The 9,537-nt window shown below is 41.5% G+C and overlaps 1 protein-coding gene across 5 annotated transcripts in view; it reads left to right on the plus strand.

Annotated features, from left to right (window-relative positions):
- APP (amyloid beta precursor protein) overlaps positions 1-9,537 on the plus strand; it is a 494,720-nt gene that overhangs the window by 273,835 nt on the left and 211,348 nt on the right. For all 5 annotated transcript variants that reach the window (XM_019524043.1, XM_019524047.1, XM_019524048.1 and 2 more), the window contains 2 exons: positions 5,132-5,244; positions 8,173-8,366. In XM_019524043.1, coding sequence (XP_019379588.1) covers positions 5,132-5,244; positions 8,173-8,366 — 307 coding nt within the window. The remainder of the gene's footprint in view (positions 1-5,131; positions 5,245-8,172; positions 8,367-9,537) is intronic.

Here is a 9,537-nt window from a genome sequence, read left to right on the forward strand (position 1 = left end):
GTCATCCCTGCTTTATGGTTCTGAAATGTGGAGTACATATGCTAGGCATGTCAAGAGACTGAAGAACAGCTTTGACATGAGCTGTCTATGTAAGATCCTGAAAATAAAGTGTGAAGGCAGGATACTAAACACAGAGGCACTAGAGTGCACAGAACAGACACGGTTAGAAACCACTCGCAAGAACAGGTCATGATGGATCAGCCATGTCAGGAGAAGGGAAGAAGACTGTATCCCCTGGAATATTTTTTTTGTGATAATCAAGATGGCTGTAGAAAGTGGGGTCACCCTCTCTGACACTGCTACAATGTGTGCAGAAATTATATGAAGTTGTTCAACATCATCAGAAAGCTGGGAGGAGCAAGCAGAATGCCATTTGATATCGTACACTGGGGCTAGGGACAGACATTCAAAAAGCCTGAGCCTCAGTTGATTCAAACTTTGCAGGTTAGTCTAACCTGACTAGGTTGAACTGGTTTGTAACTGAACAGACATTCCCTGTGGACTGAAGAAATGCAGGCATGAACCTGAAGTGGCTCAGGCTAGAAGCCAGGGAGTGCTAGAGCAGTCCTCCCTTCCCTTGTACTGAGCTGAGGTGTGGCATGGCCAGGCCTCAGAAGGACCTCTGATTAGAAAGGTCTGCCTGTACTGTCCTAGGCTTTTCCCCACTGGCTGCTCAAGGGGTGGGAGTGTTGCCAGACCCCAGCCTTGAGCTAGCACTCTGAGTCAGGGGGTGTGTGTAGTGCATGCATCTGTTGATAATACAGAGCTTTTCAACCTCCCTCTCTGCTTCTTTATACAGGCAGTCTTACCATAGCCCCCATATAAGCCCCATCGCCCACCCAGAGTGCAGCCCTGGCCCTGCCTGCCCCGCCCCAATCTGGGGGCACATGCCTCCCCCGTGCCCTGCCTCTGCTCGTCCAGCTGGGACAGGGCGGGCATGGGATAGAGCCGTGACTCTTCCGGATGGCAGGGGGGGATGCTCCCACCACTGTGCGCCACTTGTCTGGAGGCAGCTGGCCCTGGCTGCCCCACCCTGCGTAGATCTGGGGGCACATCCCTCCCCCCCATGCCCTCCCAGACGAGTGACAGGAGCTGCCAGATGAGCAACTTGCCCCCGCCTCAGCTCTAGCCCCTCCTTCGCCACGGGGGCCTTGATCTCCTCCCCCCCCCCACACACACACACAAACACCTTTTCCCTTCCCCCTTCCTTTCTACCACACCATTCTTACCAGCTGGATGCAGTTGTATCCAGCATTGTAAAGTCCAACCCATATCAGAAGGTCGAAACAGGGTGTCAATTTATAAACGTCCTAAGTGCTGTTCGTCGTAACTCAGAGTCACAAGTCGGACTTCCTGTACTGTCTGCAGCAAACTGACAGGCGAGCAAGCCAGCAGGGGGATGATAACAGTGATTATCACCTCATTAGCAAAACAATAGGCTCTCTCCATTACTTCAAACTCTTCTTAAACAGCTTACTTGCTGACCTGTTCTTTAGCTCCAAATAGCCCTCAGCAGTAACTGTTCTGTCCGCCTGTCCCAGTGAAATTGGAGAGAAACACAGACACCTCTTGGCATTAGCTAGCATAGCACATGCCTAGGGACTGTGGGGCTGGGGCCAGGCTGTGGGAGATGGGAGAGAGGGGGTGGGATTCCTGCTTAAGCAGCGAGGGGGGAGTAGGGCAGGGGGAAGCGAGGCAAAGCTGTATCTGCAAATCTCTTCTGGAGCTCCCGCCAGGTAACAGAGAGGAGGGCCAGCCCTGCTGTGGAGCAGAGAGCCCTGCCTAGCTCAGAGAGCATGCTGGGGGTGTCTGGTTTATCTTAAACCAGCAAGGGGTCTGGGACAGACATAGCATAAACTGGTTTGAGCCAAATCAGTTAAGTCTGATACTACATTCAGCCAGGTTTATCTCAAACTGATTTCAGCCATTTTGAAATGGGTTTATGCACAGTGAACATCTGTTCTGTTACAGGTTTAAACCAGTTTCTGATCACTTTAACCTGGTTTCTGTGTAATGTCTGTCCCTAGCCTGGGTGTAGCTCAATATAAAGCGGCTTTGATCCAAAAGATGGAAACAAAGCAAGAAAGAAGAAGGCAGCATGCTGTAGATTTGGACTCCAATTTAGACAACATATGGATCTGTGATACTTGTAGCAATCTGTGTCGCTCTTGAATTTGGCTTGTCAGCCACAAACAGATAAATCAGCCACCTGCCAAGACCTCTTATATGTACACCGTGATCCAGAGGATTGATGGTTGCCTACTACTTCATTATACAGGTTTTTCTTCTCCTTTGAAAAGTAGGCATGTTATGATATACTACTTTAATATTTGCTTCCTTCTTACTGCTTTTCTGCTCTAGCTCTCCATGCTTTAACATTAACCTTTTGAAACCACAATGGAACCTGAATGGTGAATTTTATCTCCTATCTGAAGCAGCAGCAGAGGTGTATAGTTTGCCTGCAGCAAATTGAGTAAGGAAATGATTGGAATGTTTTTAGCATTAGTCAATTAGTTAAAGATCAAACTCGGGTTTCAAAAGCTGAAGGTGCTTACAAGGTGCTTATTAAAATAAAGTAAGTGTGGAGGAGAAGGAATAATTGATGTGTAAGAGTAAGCAAAGAAAAGGGGATCATTTTCAATCAAAATAAGGAAATGGTTGTAAAGCCATGCAGATTAGCCTTAAATCTCTTCTATAGGCATAGTACTATACCCATCTACTTTTAGCTTATTTTTTGCAGTCGACTAGATGTTTAGTTCATGTATCAAATGAAAGCTTCCCCTAATGTTCATTTAGCACAGCTTAAAATTAAATTGTACTTCTTTTTAGATCGGCTCAATTTTTTTGGTATGAAAAATGAACCAAACTACTTACTCTTAGTTATGGGCCATTATCTGCAATTTCAGGCTCAATTATAGTATATTTCTCAACATATAATACTTCATAGTATATTTGGCTTTTGTAATTCAGTGGTATGTCAGTGTTTACTTTTTTTGCTTGAATTAGAGACATAAATGCTGAACAGAAAAAATTACCGTGAACACCCTGTTTAGTTTAAACAACAGTGTTACAGTGTAAATGTAAATGAAATGTTTGTGCTCGCAGACAGTTATTGCAATGGGCTGGGTTTTTGTATAATTGAATATAAAAATATAATTACTGTATGAGTGATGCAATTTTTTATATACAGTTTTTCCTAAACAATTGTATACCTTGGTTTTAAATCAGGGATTGTTTGTTTTAACAATGTACTCCCATCTTCCATCAGGCTAGTGAAGAAAGTAATAATGTATCTAATCTGCTTTCCATATTGACTTCTGTGATTTTAAAGAAATGTACAGTAAAAAAGACTGCTCCAGAATCCTGGGCATCTATTGTTGACTATAGAGGTTTCCAAAATGCAACTACTGTCCTTTTGCTCTTAAAAGATACTGTTTTGCTACCCTCTTGAACCTCAGTCCTTTAAAATGCCTAAGCATGTTGGAGTATTAGCGATTAGTTGTTTTTCTGCAAAGGCAAATATAACTAAAAATAAGGTGAACTGACTGAAGTGTCAATGTAAAGTTTGAAGATAAAACCAGGCAGCAGTGAAGGCTGAATATGCTTCACCATAGCTGTGGATTTTTGTGTTGTAGGTTGTATGAATCCATTTAAGTGGTTGGAGCTCACAGACTCATTTTGAATGTAGGATAATATGTCCTTATAACTTTACTGTTATTGTGAGTAAATTGCAGGCATTATGGTCTTGCCCACAAGGATAATAAAACCCATTTTCTCCCAGAAATCTGCTGACTTTAGACCTTGTTGGCTTAAAATCACAAGCAAAGAAATACAGCAGGAAAATTTAGTTCAGCTACACATATCATATGTGGCTACCAAAGGACCATGCCTACATTTACTGAACTATGATATTGAAAAATTTCCCCTTTTTTTTAAAGCAGAATTTTTAGCTGAGAAGTAATTCTCAAGACCCAACCCATCAACTGCCTCAGATGACCCTCTGCATGGTAGTAAATACTTAATTGCTTCTTTCTGACTCATTTAACCATTATTGCAGCAGGCAGCTATTGGACCATTCATTTAGCATGTAAGCACTTGAGCTCTCTTGGAGCTTACTAGAAGCAAATATACTTCTGGGAATAGATAAATATACATAAGCCAAACCATGTATTTTCAGTATCCAGACAATATCTGTATGGTTCACCAAAGCTCCTTATGAGTATTTTTATTTTCCAGTGTCTGGTACCTTTGTGATTTAAAAAGAAAAATGCAATGGCAAAATAAAACAGAATTACAGTGGGTGTGGTATAATGTATAGCGTTGCTCATCAGCAGTGTATCTCCATAATCAGAAACACCAAAGCTTGAAGATATTAATTCCTTAGTGTGCTTTTCATTACTGTGAATTGTTTAAAATTATGTATCAAGTGGTTCACTTTTGGTCAATTCAAGTATGGTGCCCAAAAGAGAGGGAGGCAGTATTTACCTCATTTACTGGATATACAGAAGTGACTGTTAGATAATACTGACACTTAAGAATAATTCTGCTTCATAGTTCCATTAAATTTCCTAGTTAATCTGTGTTCTGGCTTACTAATAAAACTATATAGAAAAAGGACTAAGTGGGGAAAAGTGACACAGTAACTGTTCTCGATTTGTGAAGAATTGTTAGATGACTCAAAACAACTATTACCAAATAGTTGCAAGTCATTCTAGAATTTTCTAGTAAATTATAGGTTTGCTCTGTGTATATAGATTCTAAATGTGTTCCAAAATTCTTTAGAATTGTACTCTATTTTTTTTCTAAATAACAAGATCTCAGAAACAACAGACTGTACGGTACAGCTCATACAAGTCTTTAATTGGTTTAGAAGATGTTGTATTAGGAAGACAGGAATTATGTAGACTTTCTAGTCCAGTGTCCTGTTTCCTTAAAGGTACATATAGCACCATCTTCAGCTTTCTCTTCAGGAAAAATGGTAAAGTACAATTATTAAGTAACTGGGCATAAGGGAAATTTTTTGGTCTAATCCCCATGCATTCAAGGTCTGCTTGTGCATTACTAAGTTTTAGAAACTACAATTCTGAGAGAACCTGGGTGATTATGAAGCTTTCAAATTGTTTTCTTTTAGTTGGTGAATTCGTGAGTGATGCCCTTCTGGTGCCAGATAAGTGCAAGTTCCTTCACCAGGAAAGGATGGATATATGCGAAACCCACCTGCATTGGCACACGGTTGCGAAAGAGGTGCAGTATATAACTATCTACATATTCCTAACCGTTCTTTTTTTCAAGCTATAGCATTTTCTTAGGGGGAGGGGTTTAGTTTAGTTAGAACAGTGTTATCTGGGGAGAGCAGAAAGGATGAAGCTTTGTTTTTAAATATTTATCAATGGATGATTTGAAGTTAGCGAAAAGAGGAAACTTCCTGTATAGTGCATTGTCATGTTTACTCCAACATAAGGCAACTCTATTTATAAGATGCCTTCTCAATAATGAGATTCCATATATGGAAAATTGTATAAATGTGATATAATTTTCCAGGTATAGAATCTAATTATTGGAAGGTTGCCTTGAATTTGTCCCCCCTCCAACTGCTACAGCAGGGAAAGTAAATCTGCAGGGTCAGGTGTCTCTTTGCCTTCCCCTTCCCCCACCAGATTCTTCCACCTGCAGCCCTTTCTCCCCTCATTACTGTGAGACCCTGCTGTCCCTGAACAAATGGAAAGAAAGAGAAAATTTGAAAAACTGACCTTGGAATAAACATCTGTAGCAATATGCATAAAGTACCCATCACCAAGAAATGATATTTTTGGCCTCTTCTGCAAATGCTGCAAAATTTAGTGCACATACTCCATAAACACACTTTTAAGTAGCTCTGTAGCACCTACTTAGAGAGAGTACAAACTATGCATGATAATAATTCAAAACCAAAAGGCTCATGATTTACAATATAGTTCACTGGGCTGGGCTTCACAGCTCAGCACTGTTCAGTATGTGCATTCTCCAGATTTACCACCCCTCCCCCACACACACACACAAAGGAGCCATGTGCTAATTAGCCCCCCCTCCAAACTGTAACTGGGTATTCTTGTCAGGAGTCCTATGATGCTCAAAAAAAGTATATTAAGATAAAGTGCAGGCAGCTTGGTCCAGGTCCACCTCACAGACGGCGCAGCAACACTAATCATCTGAGATGCTGAGGGAGGAGCTGACAGTGGGTTTCTGGGTAGATTGTTTGGGACTCCATTTGATGTTGTTTGCCAGATCTTTAAGGCTGATAAAGAAACAGGAGTAATTGGAAATGCGAAAGAAGGGTGCAGCTCAGATGTGAGTGTGAAGAGGAAGTCAAAATGTATTCAGTGTGTGTGCAGTGTAGTGGCTCACTATGACTTGAAAAAGATTCAACACTGAGGGGGACTGCGCTCATTGGGCACTACCACATATCTTCTTTAGATGGATTGTACTAACCTATCCTTGAAGTAGGTTCCCATCACAACACTTGCCCCATATTTGCTATGTGTTTTATAGTTATGATCAGTGTTGGCTGCATTTAATCAGCTTCATAGTTGGTTTCCATTACTGAGCACATGCTGCTTTTAGTGGCAGTTCAAAGGTGGGCAATGTATTTAATGCAATTTCCTCATATGCAAATTTAAAACAAGAAACTTTTTTCTTCATGTTAATGGATCTTGACTTATATTCAAGTCAGTACCGTATGTTTTCATAAGTGATATCATTTTTTTACTTGACATGTCATATAAAGCTCAAATTGAGGCTTCATATCTTTGTTGTTACCATACTGTAAACTCCTGTCTGTTACACACGAGTTGTAGTGTTTGTGGGTTTCTTTCCTTAGTTGGGAGGCTTTAAGCACCTGGATCTGTCCCTTGTGGCAGTGTCAAGCAGTGCGAAGGGAGAATCATAAGGATGATGCCTTGCTTTTTAAGCCACTCCTTACCCACAACCCCTTCTATAGTTTGACATTCCTTCAAAAGGTTCTTCTCCCCACCCTTCTGCTTCTGTTACAACATATAACTACAGTCACACACTTTTCATAAAAAGCCACTGTGTTATTGAGCAGATTCCTGAATGCTGTTCTACTACAGAACAACTTTACATCTGTAATGTTACTTCTACCTGCTTGAATAACTCATGCCCCATAAATTTTTGTCCCACCTGGCATATGGCAGATTTAATCTCCCTTTTGTTCTTTTTAAAAAAACAATTTACTGTTAATGCTTGATTTCTGTCTTCTGTATTGTTGGTTTGTGCCATGTGCCATGCAGCAATTGAACATGACTTCTGCCCCCAAAGAATTTTTGGTCTAATATGAGAATTGTTGCAATACAGAAAAGGTTGACATAGACCAAAAAGAAAGATGGTAGGCTTTGAATAGGAAAGGACAACTGATACTAAGCATAGAGCATATAACTTTAGAAGTCAGTGATATTTTGTTTAAGATAAAGTTAAACTTAATTTTGTGAGTGTCATGATGTGCCCAAATGATGATAGCTTACTCCACACCATTTTAAAGGTAAACTGGGAGCTCAGTGGAGGTTCACATTACCATTTTGTGTGTACAGCCCCTATATGTATATTACCTCTGTAATATTATCCCTAGCTTATAATGGCATAGCCTAGAGAAGAATTGTTAGGCTATTTAACAGCATTCTTTTCCACATGTTCTGTGTGGCCTTGCCTTTTAGTACCTTGTGCCACCTTTTAAATTAGAAGTGTTCTTTCTTTAAAAATAGACCATTTTCCATTACACCTAAAATGAAGTAGTATCAAACCCCAACATATCAAATGTTTGATGTACTAATTACTTTTTCAATGGAGTCTTTATTAACATAACTGGATAAACAGGGCAAGCAAAGTGTCCTATGTCTTGTTTTTCACAACAGAAAAACAAGACATAGCAAGCAGCTTACAAGTTTTTCAGAAAAACTGAAGTAGCAAAGTTTTTTTTAAATGACTCACCGGTAGCCAGTATAACAAAAATCACCATACAATTAATTTGTTTGTCACAACAGCACAAAGTCCAATTAATAAATTAACTGCAACTTGAGGAGGCTGTACAGACTTCTGTTGTTTTCTTAAAGTCTGTGCCAGCTTTTCCTTGGCCAGCTTGTTGTGTAACAATATTGTTGTTGTTCTCTTTATTCTTTGTAGTCCTGTAGTGAAAAGAGTATGAATCTGCATGATTACGGAATGCTGCTGCCCTGTGGAATTGACAAGTTCCGTGGTGTGGAGTTTGTGTGCTGTCCATTAACAGATGAAAGTGACAATGTTGATTCAGCTGATGCTGAAGAAGATGATTCCGATGTCTGGTGGGGGGGTGCAGATGCAGACTATGCAGATGGAAGGTAAGAGTGTGTGGATTGTTTTATGGCATTTTTCCATTCCCCCACCTCCACATCCCCCTCCAGCTCACTAAAAACTGTCAAAGACTATTTGGAAGACTACAAGCGAGCAGCTTACAAGTAAATTTGCTAGAATTCCATGTTGATTGAAACATGTAGTAACTCAAACTTCTGGAGCTGCTGCTTTACAAAATTTTAAAGTAACATATTTTTCAATACCTTTCAACTTCTATTAGAGTTTAAACATTCCTGCATGCTTTTGTATCTGAAACACCCAAAGTGTACATACAAACACATGAGAATCAAAAACTGATGCCATTGTGAGGCCTGAGAGACTTATTTTCCCTGTGCAAGTTAGATGGACTGAAAGTGTACACAACCAACATAATTGGCAATAAGAAGTCATTTTGAGCCCCTTTTGATATTCGGGTGTTAGTTTTCTGATGATATCTTAGTAGGGATGCTTTTACATTTACGTTGTCCCCCTGAACATGAATTGAAAGGCATTTTAAGAAAAAATAATTAAACTGCCAACTACAATAAAGCACATTCTGATTTAGATACTCCCTGTGCTACACGGTGCCTACAGTCATTCACTGGTTGGCAGGGGTGTGGGTGGGTGCTGAAGCCTGCCTCCACTGGCCCTGGCCAGCTGGTGTGAGCACTCCAGCATCCTCCAAAGAGGCTGCTGAACCTCCTGTCTCCCCAGTTCCTGTTCTACCTCCACTCAGGGCCTGTCAACAAGGGGGTGGGAGGGAGCAGCCAGCACAGAGCTGTGGGCTGATTTGCCACACCTGGAGCTCAGGGAGGGAGTGAAACAGAATAGAACAGAGCTCCCTCATCTTGCAAACCTCCCCTGCTACCCTGGTTTGGGTATTGGGGTAAGCCAACCTGAACCTGTGAGGCAAAGGGGCTCTTTTCCACCCTGCCCTCTTCCCCAACAGCCTGACCTTCCCTGCCCCCCCCTCCCCCCAGCTCCAGTCACAGCAAAGCAGCCAGCAGCTCTGTGCTACCACTGTCAAGAAGCCTGGGTGAGGGGTGGAAGAAGGGAGCCACCCCTCACCTTGAGGGCCTGGCCAACTCCCTCCAGTACCACAGCCAAATACCGTAGCCAGGGTAGCTGAGAGGCCCTCAAGGCACAGGTGCTCTGTTCCACCCTGTCCCCCTTCCCTAC

Source organism: Gavialis gangeticus, unplaced genomic scaffold, assembly GCF_001723915.1.
Source record: "Gavialis gangeticus isolate Ggan-Ray unplaced genomic scaffold, GavGan_comp1, whole genome shotgun sequence".
Classification (NCBI taxonomy): domain Eukaryota; kingdom Metazoa; phylum Chordata; order Crocodylia; family Gavialidae; genus Gavialis; species Gavialis gangeticus.